Source organism: Larimichthys crocea, chromosome XII, assembly GCF_000972845.2.
Source record: "Larimichthys crocea isolate SSNF chromosome XII, L_crocea_2.0, whole genome shotgun sequence".
In the NCBI taxonomy this organism is placed as follows: Eukaryota; Metazoa; Chordata; class Actinopteri; family Sciaenidae; genus Larimichthys; species Larimichthys crocea.
The window spans coordinates 11,792,141-11,811,062 of NC_040022.1; the positions used below are offsets into that span (position 1 = coordinate 11,792,141).

The 18,922-nt window shown below is 42.6% G+C and overlaps 2 protein-coding genes across 4 annotated transcripts; one reads left to right on the plus strand and one right to left on the minus strand.

The window, feature by feature from the left end:
- Window positions 1–793: 793 nt before the first annotated feature.
- fam53c (family with sequence similarity 53 member C) lies at window positions 794–9,855 on the plus strand. Of its 3 annotated transcripts, none has more exons than XM_027285405.1 (5): window positions 794–1,149; window positions 3,896–4,273; window positions 4,585–4,642; window positions 6,121–7,133; window positions 7,221–9,855. In XM_027285405.1, exons 3-5 carry the CDS (start codon window positions 4,636–4,638, stop codon window positions 7,503–7,505), a joined length of 1,305 nt encoding a protein of 434 aa, XP_027141206.1. In that variant the 5' UTR covers window positions 794–1,149; window positions 3,896–4,273; window positions 4,585–4,635; the 3' UTR covers window positions 7,506–9,855. The 3 variants fall into 3 exon arrangements, with proteins under 3 accessions (XP_027141206.1, XP_019121649.1, XP_019121650.1); XM_019266104.2 differs by lacking the exon at window positions 794–1,149 and adding an exon at window positions 1,501–1,658; XM_019266105.2 differs by lacking the exon at window positions 794–1,149 and adding an exon at window positions 1,501–1,639.
- Window positions 9,856–13,973: 4,118 nt separating this feature from the next.
- LOC104936857 (heat shock protein beta-11) lies at window positions 13,974–14,848 on the minus strand. Its single transcript, XM_010752954.3, has one exon. It carries the CDS (start codon window positions 14,757–14,759, stop codon window positions 14,115–14,117), a length of 645 nt encoding a protein of 214 aa, XP_010751256.1. The 5' UTR covers window positions 14,760–14,848; the 3' UTR covers window positions 13,974–14,114.
- Between the last annotated feature and the right edge of the window lie 4,074 nt (window positions 14,849–18,922).

Here is an 18,922-nt window from a genome sequence, read left to right on the forward strand (position 1 = left end):
GATCAAAAACATTATATAAGAAGGCATGTCCAAACCTGACTGGTACTATAGAAATTTTTTAATGATTTCAGCTGAACTTGTAGAAACACTTTGGTAGTTTAATTTATACGTTTTTCTCTCTTCATATATTTAGTGGGTGAAAACGGAAGTAAAGTACAAGTACCTCAGTACTGTACTTGAGTGAGGTACTTCATTGAGCTCAGATTGAACTACATCTGAGGTTATTTTAGTCGATCATGTGGTGTGCGTCTGTGTGTAGAGGATGAAGGTGTCTCCTCCGTCCACACGGTGTGCTGCTGCAGTCAGATAGCGTCAGTGTGAGCTGACGTTAAATCATCTCTGTTTGTCTGTATTTGTCCTTTAAATCACACCGATCAACACACTGCCTCACCTCATGAACGTCTGTTAACTCAACAATAACACAGCTGGAAAGACTGACAGGCACAACAGACCTGCAGATCTGCTTGCTTGTAAACAAGCTGCCTTGAGACTACAGCTCCCAGAATCCCATTGGAGTGTGTGTGTGTGTGTGTGTATATATATATATATATATATATAATATATATATATATATATATATATATATATATATATATATATATATATGCATGGCTTACCTGACATTTTGCGAATTATATTTTTTTATGTTGTATTCCTATTTTAATAAAGTTCCTTCAGTTGGAGTGAGGATGTGATTAAAATGAAATAAACGGAATAAATGGCAGGTTCTGCTGCTGATAATGAGGTGTAGCACGCCCCCCTCCTCCTGCCTCCTCCTCCTCCTCCTCCTCCTCCCCCTCCTCCTCCTCCTGCCTGGCACCGTAAATGTTATTTATGAATGCCCACCGCTCACGGGCGTGTGCACGCAGATTCCTTATTATTATGTTTTAATCATCACAATACATTGGACATTAATTGTAGCTGGTGTTTAGGTTAGCTCCGGACCGTGCGGTGCCCGCGGTGTGCGCTTGAATCCAGACTTTAATTCATTGTGGTCGGTTTGGTGCTGACAGCGGCGGCGGCGGCGGGCGGCAGGCGGAGTGGTGTGTTCTGCTCTTTAATAATACTGGGTCAATACACCGAGCACCGCCGCTGTCTGCCAGCCCCCCTGCATCCACCCCGTCACCCCTGGAGGTGCCGTCCGATAAGGTAAGCACGCCAGCCGGCTGTGAATGAGGCATAAACCACCGCTTGTTTGTGTGCCTGTGTGTGGTAAGCTAGCGTGCTCCATCCCCGCAGCATCCCGCCGTGTTTTGCTCTCTCTCGCACGCCGCTCACAGAGCTCACAGGCCGGCCAGACGTTATTATCATCACCGCTGTTATTATTACTCGCTATCACCGGTTGTATGTGAATTATCCCGTGGGGGTATATTCATAAATAAGCTCCCTCTCTCTTAGCTGTAGGAGGGACGACACATGAGAACATACACCCCCCTTTTTTTATATATATATATATTTATATATAAATGTGTGTGTGTGGTTTGTTTGTGAGGAGAGCACCGCGGCGGCTAACGGCTGCTATCCGGCTAACTGACGCTGAGGCAGGTCAGTTAGCAACCGTTAGCTCGCTCGTTGCCCCTGGATGCGGCCAGCGCTAGCCCCGCGGAGCAGCGGGACCCAGACTGAGCCCTCCCCGGAGGTAGTGAGGCTATAGAGGGGTGAGGAGCGGGTGCACAATCTTAAATCAGTCGTTTTGTTTTTTTTGTTTTTCAAGCGAGCAAAATGGCTGAATTTATTGTGCCGACCTTGAAAGTAATAACGAGATGACATATTATTTATAGCAAGCTAACCGTTCAGGTGATGATGTTGCCGCTCGGTAACGTTAGCTCACTCGGTGATGTAACCGGCTGCCTCAATGCTACAAATATTAGAATTAATTCATCTTCAAGTTAAGGGTTAAAAAAATAAAATAAAATCATCCCGACACATTCACACATTTAATCTGCACTCACACGGGTTTTATTTAACCGTTACATGCCATTCATGTGTGTGTGTGTGTGTTAGCATCCCTCATTGAAAACAATGGGATCTGTTAGCCACGAGCTAGCAGCAGCAGCAGCAGCCGGAGATGCCCAGCGGCCCTCAGTCAGTCCGTCAGTCCGGCATCAGAGAGAGGGAGAGAGAGGCTGCACAATGGGCCTCCGCTGCCAGGGACAGCCTGTCATCACCACCAAACACTGAGTGCCATTATTTCACCACAACAAACCACGTGTTTAACCCGGATTAACGGGGCAATAAGGAGTTTTTTTTTGTTTGTTTTGTTTTGTTTTTGTGGCCCCCTGACCTCATTTGTACCAGGAGCCAAATTTATCAGAGCACCAGTTAAATAGTGAGTTGGTGAATATTTCACAAAACTTCATGGCTAGATGAGCTAAAATACAATCTGCGACCTTTATCAACTAATCAATTGATAAATTAAACAGCCTATTTTGATCATTAATCATTAATTTTTTTTTTTTAGGATGAAATACCAAAAAGCTTCTGAGATGTTTTTTTTTTTTTTTTTTTTAATGCCCAAAAATACAATAAAAAGACATAACCTGAAGCTTCCTGCATGTCTGAGACAACCTGCAGCATTAAATACTCTTCATGGAAACGCCTGGAAATAGATTAAAATCATTAAATATCATGGAAATGTTGTCCAAGAAATTTTAGTTGTATTTTAGCTCTTCACACAGATCACAGACACAAACCTGGGTGTGTATTTTGTTTGAAACTTGTAGTGTATATCTGTTTGTCAACATGGTAATGCCAAAAACGGCCACTTGAAGCTGGCTGCAGAAGTCTCCATAAGCCCTGAGGTTAAAATGTCCAACTTCACAGCTTCATAGCTAATTTCCCCGTTCATCACAGCTGTACTGAAGGTAAATTTTCTTAGAACTCGCCTGTTCAAATTATATTAAGGGTTAGCCTCATGTCTGCTGATGATCCATGCCTTTGCTGATTTTTAGATTAGCCAGAAGGCAACAGAGGCCAAGATGGCCTTATCCACATCCACACATTAAGGTGGTACAGTTGTATATGACAGTATAAAGAATGGACAGAGCCTCAGTGATGTCACCTCTATGTTTCCGAAACGTTGTTTTGAAGCCATAAATATGCGACACTGGCCAACCGCCACGTTGGCTCTCCTACCTCTGCTGCCTTCCGGCTGATCCAAATATCAGCAAAGACGTGGATAATCTGCATAACTTTAAGCCTTAATATAATTTGAACAGGTCAGTTATAATCAGCTGTAAACATTTATTTCTGCTGTGAAGTTGGACATTTTAACATGGGGGACATGTTTAGAGCCAGCCTCAAGTGGATGTTTGGGGAACTGCAGTTTTTGGCACTTTCCACTTGTTCACAATGGTTCTTGACCTCCCCAATATGGTGACCATGCAGCTATAAAGCAGCAACATACAGCAGACATCCAGTGAAGATGGCAAAGCTAACAAAAACCTGATTTATTGATCTTCTATCTTTAGTGGATCAGAACATGTCAGGTATGGAAATGATCTGCAGCTGTTGAGACAAAATGTTTCTGTGTGGTTTTGTGTTTTCCAGGCATTTTTCCTTCTTTCAGTACAAGCTCACAAACTAGTGATGCCTCAGTGTTTATTGCCGACCTTACCAGTCATCTTCTGAGTCATATCAGCTGATCTTCAGCCAATACCTGTATTTTTTATTTTGTTATATCTATTGGTAAAGCACTATTTTAAAAAGTCTTGGAATACCTTGAAAATAGGCCTTTCAAAGGTGCTACTAAAGTCCTAATTATTATTGTTCAGTCTTTCAAATTCTGACTCATTTCTTCCTCGATTTGATGAGCTTGTTACTGATAACATCAATGTTAACTTATCAAACAAACAACCTAATATCAGTGTTAATGTTGGACTGTCTTCCTCTCTAGGTGCGTTGCCGGGGGCAACAGCTGACTGACAATGTTCTTGTGAGAGTGGGCGGGGCTACCTGGCCCTGAGGTGGTAAGGAGGAGGAGGAGTCTCAGCCCTCAGCCCCTCCCACCCCCCGTTCTCCTCGTGCGACGGACCAAACGGACAGACGCACAAACGGGCGTGGCTCTCCCCTCCCTCCTCCTCTTCCTCCTCCTCCCCTTTCCTCCCCGTTCTCTCCCCCTCCTCCTCCTCCACTTCTCCCCGTCTCCTCTCCGCCTCCCTCCCCTGTCTCCCCCCTCGTCCTCTGCCACCATGCTGTGGTCACGCTGCTGGTGGAGAGCCTGAGGAAGCAGAGTCTGGAAGGCGACCCTGCTCAGCCAGGGGACTTCTACCTGGTGAGTCTCACCTCCACCTGCAACCTCACCTGCTTTCAGCTCCATGATTCTAGCCAGTAGGCAATGGTGTAACAAAGCAAAGGTGTATCTAAGGATCGCTGTCTATAAGCCAAGAGCGATGCAAGGCAGAGACCAGCTAGCTAGCTGTAAAGTTAAGCTGGAGTTGGCTGGTGCAGTGCACTATAATGGAGCCAGTGGTCCAAATAAAATTCAGGAACGTGTATGCCACATTTGTCCAATGAGCAGGATTGAACAGCTATAGAAAACATGTTTGATGCATATAATCATATAGTCTTGTCTTTGTGTTTCAGTCCCTGCTGGACCCGAAAACCCTCGCAGAGTGCTGGCCACCAGATGGCTTGATGCCTGGTGAGTGTTCAGATTTTATTGTAAATAAATTCATCTCACCCTGAAGGATTACCTGTGATTGGCTCTAAATTACACTTTTTTAAAGATGGGAGAGACTTTATTGATCCCACACCGGGGAAATTCACGTTACAGCAGTTTTCAATATACAAGGTAGATAAATAAATAGGGGTGTGCTGGTGGTTCATCTGGTAGAGTGAGCTCCTACGTACAAAACGCTGGGTCCTTCCTGCAGCGACCTGGTTCTGACTCCGGCCTGTGGTCCATGGATGTTTCCTGTGCTATGTGTCATTCTCTATCCTTTGCTCTCCTGTCCACTCTCACAAGTTAAAAGCCGTTCAGAGTTAGTAGCGAGTTCATTCAGCCACGTCTCTGTGATGCTACACTCTCGTTACTCCCTCTGTAGTCTGGTTAGCGTCTCCATCTTATTGGGACAAGATCTTACTTCCCCCATGATAACAGGCAGTATTCAAGGTTCGTCTTTCCACAGGCTTTTTTTTTGAACGAGTCATCCGATGTATCATGAAGTAGTCTGTATAACAGCAAATGGCTAATCAGTAATCTCATAAAGTTGATGTCTTAACTCGGAACAAACAGATTGGTGTCGATAAAGTGCTAAAAGTGTTTAAAGCTACTGCCAGCTACACAGTGCCATGACAACAGTAACTCCAATTTATTACTTCTGTAATTTAGTATTATTTTATTTAGTAGTATTTCCATACTGGTGCAGTGGTTGGCACTGTTACCTGACAGAAGGTTCCTTGTTTGAACCTCGGCTGGGCTCTTTCTGTGTGGTGTTTGCATGTTCTCCCTGTGTCTGCGTGTTCTCTCCAGGTACTCCGGCTTCCTCCCACAGTCCAGAGACATGCACATAAGAGGCTAATTGGTGACTCTAAATTGTCCGTAGGTGTGAATTGTTGTTTGTCTCTAAGTGCCCTGTGATGAACTGGTGACTTGTCCAGGGTGTATCCCGCTTTTTGGCGAAGTCAGAGAATAAGTCGTTACAGATGATGGATGGTCCTTAGTGTGGGCAAAAAAACCTATATTTCCCATAATGACAGTAGACAGAAAAACTACAGACTTTTGCGATGATTAAATATCGATGTTACAGAGACTTTGTGTGATGTGTTGTGATGTCCTCCTCTTTTTTTTCAACATTTGTTTGTCATATCTAACCAAATATATTTTCCTCAAGAGAAAGAAAACATTTTAGGATTCAAAAATTGGCTCATAGTGAATAATTTATAGAAATTTGTTAAGAATTTACAGAATTAAGAGCTACTGAGACCACTGGGTTATTGTCTAATTTAGCAGATTCATGTCTGTGAGCTGAGTTTTGGTTAGATTAAAACAGGATCAGGAGGCTGTTGGATCTCAGATGTATATAAGCAGCTCATCGGCGTAGAGTGACACCAAAATCTTAAAGTGATGCATTAAAACTCAGCATGACTTGTTCTTCAACTCGTTTTGTGTCCTCTCAGAGAGCAGCTACTGGCAGCTCTGCCCTCCCTCCAAGTCTGGCCTGCAGGGGGGGTTACTGAGCTCTAGTTTCCCCCCCGGCCCCGTGCCCCTGGTGCCCCCAGATGCTCACCTACAGGAGGGGGGCGACCCCCTGGACGGCAACCCCTCTCAGCCACAGCAACACCGGCCCCTGGCGCCCAGCACCTCAGCGTCCGAGCTGTCTCTCCCAGGAGCACCGGTGGCCCCTCCTGGCCCCGGGCCCCCTCCTCCACCACCTCCGCCCCCTAAACGCCACTGCCGTTCACTGTCGGTGCCCGAGGACCTGTCGCGCTGCCGCTACACCTGGCGGCCCAGTGCTTCGCGGGTCTGGACTCCTGTTAGTCGTCAGCAGTGCCACGGTGGAGCTGGGGGAGGTGTCACAGGTGGAGGGGCAGGGACGGGAGGAGGGGGCATAGGGGCAGGTGCGGCGGGAGGAGGAGCCTGTCCTCTCCGCGCTCCTAGCTCCTCCCTGAACTCGTCACTGCACTCCTCATCCAGCCCCACGTTCTTCAGCCTGGCACTGTCCCCAGACTCTCCGCTACCCTGGAGCTTCCCCTGGGACCCCAGCGAGGCAGCGGCGGGGGGAGGAGCCTGCTGCTGCTTCTTCCCCTCGCCTTCCTCCTGCTCCTCCTCGCCCTCACCCCTCCACCCACCTCCCCCTCCTCAGAGGCGTTTCTCCCTCTCTCCCGTGCTCATCAGAGACTCGGCGGCCTCCACGTTCCTGCCTCCGCCTCCTGTGCCAAGCCAACAAGCAGTGGCGCCTCCGCCAGGCTGCTCGACCGTAGCTGGAGCTGCCCGGGGAGGCCCAGTGCCCGCCTCGCCCTCCTCGGCCTGCAGCACGCCCTCGTCTTTGCGCCGCAGCCTACCACCACAGCTGCCACGCTGTCACTCGCAGCCCTGCGACCTGCTGCTGTTAAAACCAGGTCTGAAGAGACGCCGCGACCCTGACAGACCCTGCGCCCGACCTGTCCTCGACTTCACCAAGATGACCCAGGTACTGGGTTTTAATGTTTTATTCTGCTAACTAATGTCAGAGTTCTGTGTTTCTTACTTCTTGACATTTCTCCTGTCGTCCCTGCAGACCCGCAGCATCGACCCGCAGTGTCTGGAGCGTGGCGGCAGGCTGGCCTGCGGCGGTGACGTCTGCATAGGCATGGAGGCCTTCATGGGTGACTTCAGGGGCTCCTGCTCACCGGCAGAGTGCCTGGGCAGGACCAGCATTGGGCCGCTGAGCGAGAGCGACGAGGAGTGCCGCGAGGACGATGACGATGGGGAGGAGGAAGCTGAGGAGCGCGAGGCGGCGCAGCAGGCGGTGTTTGAGAGAGATTGTACAGAACTCGACTTGAACTTAATAGAAGAAAACTGACGCATTTGTAAATGGAAGGCTGTTTTCTTTTTCAGTTCTTTTAATTTAGTTTTATTTTGATCTGATCCCCTTCGCCCCGCTAACGGAGCGCCCCCTCTTCTCTTCCTGGACCACCATCATCTCAACACTCTGCGCCTCCTTGCCACCAATCAGCAAGGCTCTCAGGAACAACACCCTCTCTCATTGGATGAGCTGGGGTAAACGAAGCTGATTGACGACAACAGTGATGATCTGACTACCACCGGTAAAGACTCAGTGCTGTGGCTTCACTTGGAAACCTCCTGGCTGCTTTTTTAAACACTTCTGAGGTTGGAAAGCTGTTTTTATTTTAAAGTGAGTCACATGTTATGAGAGGAAATCTCGCATTCAGCATCTGACCTTCAGTTACCTCCAAACACCTGCACCTAGTTTCAGGCTAACACGCCAACAGGTATCTGAAGCCCAGATGCATGATGAGTTTTCCCACTTCAGTGACTGGACTTAGACTGTCCAGGCGTCCAGGTGTCTTCCAACTTGCAGCTGCTGAGTCTCTGTGTAATCACACTACAGTCTGATGAGGCCGGCGCCGCACTGTGGCACCAACCTGAAACGGCATCACCTCGCCACCATCACAGTTTCCTACACTACAACACAAACCGAGACACCAGATCTCTTCAGTTAAACAACATTTAAAAGGACACAGCACTAAACCATCTTTAGTCGTAAATGTTACATAAAACTCAAAGTACAATATTTACAAAGTGAGACTTGCCCTTAAATTCCACTGGGCATGGATGTGACACATTCAGTGTGCACCACGGAGTCTCAGATTTAGAAGCTGCCTCGATATCGAGAGTGCCTTGACCCGAATCGATAATCTTTCATGGGCAAGTTTATTGTTCAGAGTCTGGTGTCGCATCAAAGAAACAAGAAACACATAGACTGAAACACACATACCATGTCATCACAGTCATGTGACCTCAGCGTGGTGATGCGTTTAGGCTTGCTGTTGCTTTGAGGTGTCGTCCCATCAGACTTCACTGAGGGCAGGTAGCCACTGATGCTGTTGTTCACCTGAGTGTTCACACATTCCTGTCACACACCTGTCAAACACTACACACACTCCTACTCATCCACTCACCCTGTGTGTGTGTGTGTGTGTGTGTCTGTCTGTAACCATGAACCCTCCTGGTGGTCATGTGACTTGTGTCTAGATTGAATCCGGATTGAGTCCTGATACAGTTAATCCACATCAACACTGAAGCTGTGTTAATCTTCCTTTCTAAACTCACACTAGCCACCTTTAAAAACTGCATTACTAGGCGCTGCAGATAGCGCTGTGATCTAGTGTCATCGTCGACCTTCCAGTGGACACGGTCTTGACCCGGGACCGAACACAACCTCCGAAACAAGCCATGGCCAATCTTCAGTAGTGGTTATCTACTTACTACCAAGTCGTTAAGTTTTTAGTGAGGCCGAGCTTTAGAATAACAAACTGCAAGAATAAAAGGATGCAGATGTGACAACATGTAAAATGCTCACCCAGTAATATTTTTTGTAGAGTTCTCTACAGTTTATCATTGTTTAAATGCAGCCACGTTGGGAATTTTAGTTCACTAATCTTTTGACAGTCTGATCGTTGATTATTCAGACATTGTGACCTCAAACTAAACGTGAAACAACAGCAGATACTGTGTGCTGAATGCGTACATGTCGGTCTGAATTGTGATTGGTTAGTGAGCTTTTTTGACACTAGTGCTTATACAATGTCTCAGTTCCAGTTATTGTATCAGTGCTACAACACACGTTATTAAAAAATGAATCGGAACAAGTTATCAAATGTTAAATTAAAATTACGGCACAGTCTGAATGCCGAATAATGCCAATAACATTACGAATGTGGCCACACAGAAGTGGCTGAATCGAATTTCAATCTGGATCTGATCTTGATGAAAATGCACAGAACCACCAGGTGTGCTGTTGTTGGGGAAGTCGACTCAAAACACTTGTAGGTTATGATGTGACATTTAGTTTTCCTCCAAATTTCCCAGAACAAAAACTGCACGTTTGAGGTCTGAACCTTTTTTACAGTATTTCACTGAGCGTCCATGTTGTTGTTGACAGCTGCATAAAGGACCACACGGCTTGTTTTTACATATTTTAGCTTTTGTACTGAACATTCCTCATGTTAAATTCTCCATCGGGTTTCAGATTGATTTGTGTTCTTTCAGGCAGCCATTTTGTTTGAGATAATTTCTGTGAAAATCAACGTGCAGTGACATAATCCATCACAGTCAGCGTTTGGGAGGTTTTCTTTTACTTTTGGACAAAGTTATTAAGTTAAAAAAAAAAAAAAAATGTCCCAGAGTCAGCTGGCGAAAAATAATCAAAGAGCGACGTTAGAAACGCAAAGCCAAAAGACAATCACCAAGTAAACGGCAACATTAAAAAAAGATGATGTTTGAAAGAGGTAATGTGTGTTTGGTCATTTGAGTTCAGCAGATGATCTCAGATGTTAAAATTTCCCTGAAAGCAACAAAAAGGGGAAAGAGTTAAAAAACAAAAATAAACAAGTGTTTGACTAAAAAGTGTTTATTTGTTGACTGTGATGGATTATTGTCATTTTATTATGGCAACGTTACTGTTAAATTTTCAGTTGTTTTAAACACAACAGCAGTGAAAGATGAGATTGTTGTTGTGTTATCAAGTCTGTTGCAGTCTGGATGTCCAAGGGTTTAAAACGTCTGTTTGATGTGTGAGTGAAAAATGCAAACTTTCAAGTTTGAGTATTTATTCTTTTTCTGTCTGTCACTTTTCATCTGTCACATTGTATTATTGATATTGAACTGACAAACGTCCTGCTGGTGACTCTGATTTAGCGCTCATGAAGGAACAGTTTGACACATTTTGTGTGATGTTCAGGTGTTGGATATCAGCCTCCTGGTTTTGTGTTATCTGGAAGCTGGAGTCAGCATGTGGTTAGCCAAGCTTAGCATAAAAAAATGGGACCACAAGGGTCTACCAGAGGTTTGGCATTTACTTAATGTTTCAACCGTGATTCTGAGCAACCAAAAGGGGACAAACGGTTCACCAACCTCTGACATGTTATTCCGAGTCAGACATATTACATTTCTGACGGTGATGATTGGCCATTGGCAACAACAACAGCGACAACCTCTGAGTTAGCTGAAAATGGCAAGTTACCCTAAAGGTATGAACTAAAACAAGCTAGCAGCTGTTCACCCCCGACAGTATTTTGCAAAGATGCCGTCACTGCTTCATGTCCGACCGTCCTTTATTGTGTTCAGATTACACAGATGAAATCCAGTGTGTTTAAGAAGCTCTGGAGCTCTTTAGCAGATTTATTTTTGAACTATGGGCAGCACCAGTCTTTATGCTAAGCTAGGCTAACCACATCTGACTCCATTTTTGTATTTAACACACAGACGTGATACTGATCTCCGTCTGAAGATCTCACTGCTAGAGGAAAAAGAACAATGTTGCACTACTCCTTTTAAGGTGAAGTAAAAGTTTGCTATAAGCTAGTTTGTTAGCATCTGCTGTAAAAATTCAAACTTGGTGACTAAATTTAACAGGTCAGTTCACTCAAATTTAGAAATTTTACAAAATAATTGAAAATGAAAAATTACATTTAAACAGTAATCTGTCCAGAAATGTCTCTTTAACACAGGTACACACACACATATAGTGTCCCCGTAACACACAGGTACACACACACACACACACACACACTCTGTGTTCCCGTAACACACAGGTACACACACAGACATACAGTGTCCCCGTAACACACAGGTACACGCACACACACATACAGTGTCCCCGTAACACACAGGTACACACACACATACAGTGTCCCCGTAACACACAGGTACACACACACTGTGTCCCCGTAACACACAGGTACACACACACACACACACACTGTGTTCCCGTAACACACAGGTACACACACACACACACACAGACTGTGTTCCCGTAACACACAGGTACACACACACACACACACACTGTGTCCCCGTAACACTAACACACACACACACACACACACACACACACACACACACAGAGTGTACCCTGTAACACACGGGTACACACCACACACAGTGTCCCTGTAACACACAGGTACACACACACACACTGTGTTCCTGTGACTGGGGTTGTAGTGGTAAATACAGAGGTGGACATCCTTTGGATACACTGTAGTTTACTTGTGTTTACTCCCACTACGCCCCCTGCTTGTGACACACATACACTAAGTGTTCCCATAACATTTACATTTTAGACACACACACACACACCTCCACCCACCCTCCTGGTTTGCCGTTTTGTTTCCGTTGATCGCTCCATAACAACCTAACATAAGCCTTAACTGAACATATTCTATTATTCTGTAAATCAAAACATTAAAAAGAAAAAAAAGGAAAAGTCAAAAACTAACGGAGAAGAAAAAGAAATGTGTACTGTAGCTGTTAAATTTTTAGTCCCTCTGTTCATTATTTTCTGCTGTTTTTTCTTAATATTTCTAATCTGATGTCTGAGCGTGACGAGGTGACGGCAATGACACCTCACCGAGGTGTCTGCAAATGAAAAAAAAAAAAAAAAGCTTCAGGACGGAGGAGGAGCTGTAAACTGAGGAGCAGTCGTGTACAAAGTTAGCTGAGAGACTCGGACATCTCTTGTCTTTTAGAAATGTTTTTTATTGTATGTGATTTAAAAAAACGAACAATGACAACATGGCAATTTGAAAAGCAGTTTGTGAATAAATTAAGTTTATTGAGAATTATTTTACAAAGAAAGGGAAAACTGGTGTCCTGTGTTTATTGTCATCACTCCCATCAAGTTCATTTAACATTTTGGAAAAATATTTAATATATCTATACACTCACAATTAAAGGGACACACCGCTGATTTTGTATGATTCAAACCACAGGATTGGTAGCTGCTGTCAGTCTTATTGATTGATAGGAATTTTTAATATAGAGATTAACAGCAACTGAATAAGTTATTAATATTTCTAATGCCTTTAAGAGGTTGTTTGCATCGGTTAATGCACATATTTATAGATAGAGAAACCTTAACTTAATCGAGGGTAAACAGATTGAGAACAAAGCTTGGTGCCCTGCAAATACACTGAGATCAGCTGCTCAAAAGAAGTGTAAAATTAGCATTGATGTACATAACAAATGCAACACAAATATATGATAAAAGCAGTAAAACAAATACATTTAACAGGAACAAGCATCCCCACTGAGAAAGAAAGGGGAATACTTTATTATTTTACACTACTAGATACTTTATGCTTTTAGATGCTTGAAATGTCCAAAGTTCAGAATCTTATTCCACTTATTGAGAGATAGCATCAATGGGCAGCAGCATAAGTTGTAAATTAAGCTTTTGTCTATCTAGTTACCCAGGTATTTATGACATTGTGCATTCTTAGTTTGAGACAAACTGTCAGTGCTGAGGATTAGAAGATTTTTATTTGGGATCTTGTGAATAGCATGTAATTCTACTTTTACTCCGGGCCTTTAAATATGCAAAGATCTGACAGAGTAAATAACTGTAATCAGCATAGTAACAAATACAGCTGTTCCTTATCAGTTAGCCCAGGTCATTTATATACAATATAAACAGGATAGGACTGAATATTAAGGCCTGCCCCTTTAGTAACCTCTATGAATCAAGATTGATGACTGCCAACTTATGCTTGAGTTCTGCTAGTTTTATCTTTAGTTATGATGTTTACTGTCTAAAAGTGGGAATAAAGATATAATTTTATGTGGGAAGAAAGTCGAGATTTTAGAATACAGCTGCAACTTTATGACATAAAGTCCAAGAGAATTAAGTACCTTTTTTTTTTTTTTTTTAAGTTTACACTTTTAGTTTTTTTTGTTTTACTTTTATCAGAATCTAGTTTCTTTAAACAAAACTCCAAATTGTAATACAATTTGGAGTTTGAAAACAGAATAAGGGATATGAGAATATAAAGACATGAGAAGTCATTATGGTTTAACTACCTGTTCAACTTTAATTTATTAACAGACACAGTCTAGTCTGTCAGAAAACAAACAAAATGACTTGTAATATAGTGCACATTACAATAATAAATAAATTATGCTCACAGAAACAACACATTTTTGGTTTAACATATATATATATATATAGAGAGAGAGAGAGAGAGAATATATATCATAGCATTTTATTGAACGAGAATAGTTACATTAATAAACTTTACTGCAGTTACATAGGATATAAGATAGTTAGAAGCATGCAGCTAAATAATAGAGAATATTAATGTTTGAAAGATATAATACAGAACGTCACTATGCTACATTATCAGGTAGTAATGAAAACATGAGTCTAATATGAGAATGTTGACATTAAAATTATGAGGAGAAAAAAAAAAGAGTCCGTATTCTCCATCCTGAATGTTGATGACTAAAATAACTCAAACTTTACTCTGAGACATTCAAAATATCACATGAGAAGTTTATTATAAAGAGTTAATTGTTAAAAGTGCAAGTAAAGAATATGAGCTTCATGTTCCCGCCGTCCATCAGATATAATAAAACCACACTGAAACAACAAAGTGTAAACACATCAGATTGTTCAGTTTTTCTCAGCAGGTTTGCTCTCTGAGGATGACGAGCTGCTCCCCTCTGGCCCTCCGCTGGAGGAGGTGATGGCCGGTGCCGAGGTGAGGTTGATGGGGATGACCCTTTCCTTCCCATCATTTGCCGGTCTCTCCCGGGGAGCCTGGATCTGCAGCCGGCCGCCCACCAGCGAGCAGGTGACGGCCTCGGTGTCAACGCCGTCCGGCAGGTCGAACTCCTGCCTGAACTCCTGACACTTGTAGGAGTATGAGCCCTTCTCGTCCTCCTTCTTCTTCTCTGTTTTGCCGCTCACCCTCAGTTTTCTACCCACTTGTTTGACTGACAGCTCCCCTGGGGAAAACTCTTTAGTGTCCAGGCTGAGGGCAAAGCTGCTGCTGTCCTTCCCCAGCTCCTGGAAGGCAATGGGCATGAAGAGTCCCGTCGAGGATGAAGTCTGGTCAATCTCCTCGAAAATCTTCTGGTGTAGCCTCTCCATGTATTCAATGCTCTGTCTCATCTCCTGCATGTGGCGGATCATCTCTTGCTCAATGTGGTAGAAGAGAGGCCGGGTCTCGGGCCACAGGCTGCGGACGGGCCAATGCAGGTCCATGAAAGGCCTCATGGTTATCGGGGCTGGCTGGCAGAAGCTGGAGCACAACATCCTGATGATGGTAGATGTAGAGGTCTGGTTTCAGATCAGTAGCTTCAGTCTGGAGTCTGTCTGTCTGTCTGTCTGCTGTCCTGTCTCTCTGCTGTTTATATACGCACACACACCCTGCCGGAAACTTCGAGCAGCATTCCTGCATGTGTGTGTATGTACGTGTTTGAATGAGTGTGTGTGTTTGAATGAGTGTGTGTGTGTGTGTGTGTGTGTGTGTGTGTGTGTGCTCACAGTCTAAATGCAGCCATGCTGGTATTCCTGCAGCCTGCTGCCACATGCCAACACATCTCAGTTGTTCTATTTCTGCTGTAGGACTCATGTCATGGTCTTTATAAAGCAGGTGAACACACACAGAAACAAACACACATCATGAGTCACCTTACAAGAAGTGATCTGCAACAGTGCTGTTTTTCTTTATTACCTTTATAACAAGTATCAATCCCATAAGACAGAAAGCAGTGCTGTTTGCTTTATAATGTTCATGTGTTCCCCATAAAAAACTATCATATAGGGAGGGATTTGTCACAGATATTGATTGCTATTCACAATAGTCAAAGCAAGTGTGCCTCACATGGCCAAACAAGGGACCGAACACAACCTCTGAAACCAGCAGTGGCCCGTTTGGCAGACAATACAGTCGTCTATCAAAGTGTTTTTCTTGCCAGGTCCAGCCCAGCTGCTGAGCTTGATTCTGTTGCCTTGTTGCCTGCTAACAAATACTTAATTAGTACTTCATTAACTTAACTTGACATCAGAGGGAAAACCAGTAAATATATTCTGTATAAAACATGATTGAGTTTCACCAAGGTCACTCAATACAGTTGTAAAGTTTTGCTTTTGTACAGTAATTAGTAAGATCCGACCATAAATGCATGTAGCAGGCCTCAGAATCACTTATAGACTAAATAAAATCAGGAATCAACTCTGCTCTGGTGGAGTCATAAGCGAGAAAGTTTCACTGGATACACAATTAGTGTCTAGAGTTTCTAAAATACCAGGAAGAATACCTGAAACTATTTTTAAAAATACTTTTTTGTGTCATTGTTGGGTCAATTCCTGAAGTATAAGTTACGTATATACACATATAGTATGTGTCATCTTATCAGTAACATGGTGACTGATGACAGTGACAGTGTGTTTATAAAAACATTTCTTCCTGTGGTTGGTTACATTGTTACACATCCAATCTTCTTTGTCATGAGCGTATTATTGTGTGACAAGCTGATTATTTCCGGTTATGTTAACAATTAAACGTGTATTATGTCTTATAATTTGAATTTCAGACCAACAAAGCAACATTCACCTGGTTTACTGATTGTTTGTGAAGAATGTAAAATAAAATCTTCATGAAATCTTCAGTTACTGCAACACATACTGAGCTAGTGGAGCTAACTTTAAGTTAGTTACGGGCTCGTAGAGGTATCATCATCTCATATCTGTGGCAAAAGTTTGGAGTCCCTAAGAGGTGAAAGGGCCAAAAAAAGTCTTTGAATGGTGCTCAAAACTGCCACAGAGTTTACATTTACAATTTGTTCACATGTATTTCAAGTTTGACCTACGGTGACTCTGACCTTTTCAAAGCACAACCAATGATCAGATGTATGTGATGTAAATTTAACAATCTCACCAGGAAAATAAACGAGAAATGTCAGTAGGCAGTGACTTTAGCTTTGTGGATGGGAACATAGTTTACAACTTACCAGAAAATGATAGCTTGGTAACAAATTCTGATCTGAATTTTGTCACCGCCAACACTCTTTGCTGTAAGAGCAAATGTCTTATCATGTGAAGGCAGCTTAAGTTTTTGGTGAGCAGAGAAAACATTATCTGCCGTGCCAGAAAGTATCCAGACACCAGAAACTACAGGGAAGTTTGTTGCGACCACCAGAAAGTGCATCAGAAAGTTTTCCATGTGCCCAAGAAAGGGAACAAGGAAGTACCTCTGCCCACCAGAAACTTAAAGAAAGTCCCTATACTGACCATGCTATACTGTGCCATATCACCACACGGATGTCTTTTAGCTTATATATATTTTTATATGTTTTAATTTCATGTTTATGCTGTTTGCACCGGATAAGAGGGAAACGCAATTTCAATTCTCTGTGTCTGCACATATTTATCAATTCATTGAAAATAACTTATAAAATAATATTATATTATAATAGAGGTGGACTGACTGACACATTAATACCGTAAAGATGCTGCTAGCACAGCTAACAGAGAGCAAGATTTTCTTTTTTCTTTTTCTATGTTTATTTTATTTTATTATATATTAAATTTATATATTTTTTATTTATTTTTAGTCTTTGTCCAGTTTAGGAGTCCCTGTGTCTTTTTGTCCTCGTACTGAGACCAAATTAAAACCGGAGCAGCCCTTGTTCACATTAAAGTACGTCAATAATCGATTCTCAGCCTGACATCGTCAAACTAATTCAAACGTCTCAGTTCATTTTCTATATTAAAGCTGCTGTTTACACTGCTTGTAAATGACATCAACAGTGTGACACAGTCAACAGGTTTAGCGTGTTAGCAGACCACACTGAGCTGTTTCTGAAACTGACTTGCTAACATGTTTCTAGTTTTGCCTCCATCTGTTTTCCCATTTCGCGCCAATCATATTAGTCTGTCAAATGACACATGTGACCAATCATTGTGTTTTGTTTCAAACGACGCAAAGGAAAAGACGCGACAAGCACAGGGGAAATTGAAATATCATAGACAAGTCCCCGATCTCTATAAGATATTTTGACGCATGAGCTGGATTCGAACCCACAACCTGCCGGCCAAGATTGCGCCCGTGGAGCAGCGCATTAACGCTGTGTTTGTTATTAATCATCCGCAAATAAAACATCGTGAATCAAAGAGTGCTATTTACAGTGTAGCCCTAGTAGAAGGAGTTAATGTAAAGTCATATATATATATACGTGTATATATCTATGGGTTACAGTCACGTGATCTCATGAGAAAGCAGGAGCCAGTGTAAATAGCAGATCCCATTAAATCATTAAATCATGAATGACACAGGTACTCGTGTTGTTGCCAAAGACAGTTTGTTGTTGCCGGTAAGTTTCTCCCTCTCTGAGATTGTTTGTCGGTTGCCATGAGGTATTACTCCTGATTTAAAATCCATAGCAATTTGATGTCATTGTATTAATTAATACTTCTTAATTTGTATTTGAAGGCAATTGCTTTGTCTTCAAGATAAACCCCCCAATGACATGTTTATTTCTGTTTCTATTAATATAATGATAACATTAAAATGTGCTACTATGGGACAACATGGACATTTTTTTAATGATGGACACACAGAGTCATAAATGTTAGTACAATAAGATTTAATGAACACAAGATCTAAAATAAAAAAATATTGAAAAGAACACACACACACACACACATATATAATCTCACAAAAGAGGGTGCATCCCTCACATTTTTGAAAAACCTTTATTACATCTTTTCAGGGGACAACACTGTAGAAATGACTCTTTTTTATAACTTAAAGTAGTCAGTGCACAGCTTGTGTAACTGTATAGATTTACTGTCCTTTGAAAATAACTCTATACACAGCCATTAATGTCTAAACAGTTGTCAACAAAAGTGAGTACACCTCACAGTCAACATGTCTAAATTGTGCCCAGAGTGTCAGTATTGAGTGTGACCAACATTATTAACTAACACTGCTTTCACCCTCCAGGACATGGACTTCACCAGAGCTGCATCATAGGTTGCTACTGGAGGTGTGTTTGGGGTCGTTATCGTCATAGACATATATACATAGACGCCGCATTGAGCGGGTTGGTCGTTGGTCGCGATACGTAAACGGCGCCGCCATATTGGTTCGGGCAGATCTGCCCGTAAACTAATACAAGGAAATGGACTGAACTTCATAAAGTGCCTTTCTACAGTACAAAGTTCTTTAAGTTAATGCCTCTTATACACCCATTCACACACACACTAATATATCTGGGAAACAAACAGGCACCAAAAACAACGTATGTAACTTTTAAAGTGATGATTATAAATGTTTACTCCTTATGTAAGCACCAAACCAACGTATGTATTTTTCTAATGCTGAGTGTTTACAGCTACTAATGTGTGTAACACTGTTACTGTGATGATAAATATTGAAATATTTATATTTAACATTTAATCTGTGTCTATAA